We start from the raw sequence: 1,471 nt of genomic DNA, 5'->3' as shown, positions 1-1,471 counted from the left end.
TTCCTCCATCTAAGCCTGTCTTCAGCATCCTCCACTCTAACACCAGCCACCTTCATGTCTTCATTCACTGCATCCATAAACCTCCTCATTGGTCTTCCTCTAGACCTCTTTCCTGTCAGCTCTAGACTCAGCATCCTTCTACCAATATACTCACTGTCTCTCCTCTGAACATGTCCAAACCATCTCAGTCTGGCCTCTCTGACTTTATCTCCAAAACCTCTAACATGTGCTGTCCCTCTGATGTATTCATTCCTGATCCTATCCATCCTGGTCACTCCCAAAGAGAACCTCAGCATCTTCATCTCTGCTACCTCCAGCTCTGCTTCCTGTCTTTTCTTCAGTCCCACTGTTTCTAGTCCAAACAACATGGCTGGTCTCACCACAGTCTTGTACACCTTTCCTTTCATTACTTCTGGGAACATTCTAGGGCACCCAATTTTGGAACTGTGGATTCAGACAGCACTACAAAATGGCAAGTGCACTATATAGTAAGTAGGGAAGGAATTAGGACACAGCGTAGAACAGTTCCTAGAATCATGGCATCCATGTGACTGATTTGGTACAGATCGATTGTACGTTTGGGTTAAATACCAAGAGAAACGTACATCAAGTTGGTCTTATAAGTTACTAAAGTTTTTTTTTTCAAAATTTAAAGATTGACTCCAAGGAAAATGTTGATGTTTTTAGCACGTTTTTCTTTACATATGTAAAGAAAATTAAGCCTAAAATGTAATTCCTGAGTATTTCTTTGTAGTTGTGAATCAAGAGCAGACAAAAAATGCAGTTGGAATAAAGAGTACTGAATACGCTGGGCAGGACACAAACTCCCTGGTCCAAGCTTTCGGCATTGGGAAGGGTAAGGAGGCAAGGGGTATCTCTGTACTAACAGTTCACAAATATGGGCCAAATCTCTCAGTTACTTCATTCTGATGCATCCACTTGTAGAGTCTATTTTGATGCACTATTAATGTTATAACCATTGGCAGTTTGTCCTAAAAAAAACAATCCAGATCAGCATCACATGCTAATATTACCATTTCTTCTTCCAGCTGCAGGAATGCCCTCTGCTACTTCTGAAAAGTCGCTTTCCTCCGGTTCAGACTTCTCCTCCAAAGCCGTCCTGTGCCTCATAGAGGCTGTCGGGCGCCGCTGGGGCCTCTATGAGACCCGGGAACGCTCGCAGCTCTTTCAGAGCGTCCAGGAGGAGATGGCCTCTAAGGGACACATCCTCCCCGTTGAAAAAATACGCCGCAAGTGGAACAACCTCATCGTCACTTATAAGAGGGTTAAAGACCGCAGCCGAGAGACGGGACACGCGAAGACGTCGTGGGAGTTCTTTGATGTGAGTAGAGACTATGCTTATTACCCACACGGGGTGATGATTTTCTGGGTGGACTAAAACATCAGAGAGTCGTGTACTTTATAAATCATCTAAGTTTTAGTATAAACTGAAATTTAAAAAAATCCCAAC

At 43.5% G+C, this 1,471-nt stretch overlaps 1 protein-coding gene across 1 annotated transcript in view; it reads left to right on the top strand.

Annotated features, from left to right (window-relative positions):
- si:ch1073-357b18.4 (uncharacterized protein LOC797129 homolog) overlaps nucleotides 1–1,342 on the top strand; it is a gene marked incomplete at its 3' end in the record, with an annotated part of 5,022 nt that extends 3,680 nt beyond the window's left edge. The window contains 1 exon segment of the mRNA XM_024272931.1: nucleotides 1,050–1,342. Coding sequence (XP_024128699.1) covers nucleotides 1,050–1,342 — 293 coding nt within the window.
- Between the last annotated feature and the right edge of the window lie 129 nt (nucleotides 1,343–1,471).

This window comes from Oryzias melastigma, linkage group LG8 (genome assembly GCF_002922805.2).
Source record: "Oryzias melastigma strain HK-1 linkage group LG8, ASM292280v2, whole genome shotgun sequence".
NCBI classification, from domain to species: Eukaryota; Metazoa; Chordata; class Actinopteri; order Beloniformes; family Adrianichthyidae; genus Oryzias; species Oryzias melastigma.
The sequence above is the reverse complement of the archived record's forward strand: the minus strand, read 5'-3'. Positions and strand labels throughout refer to the sequence as shown.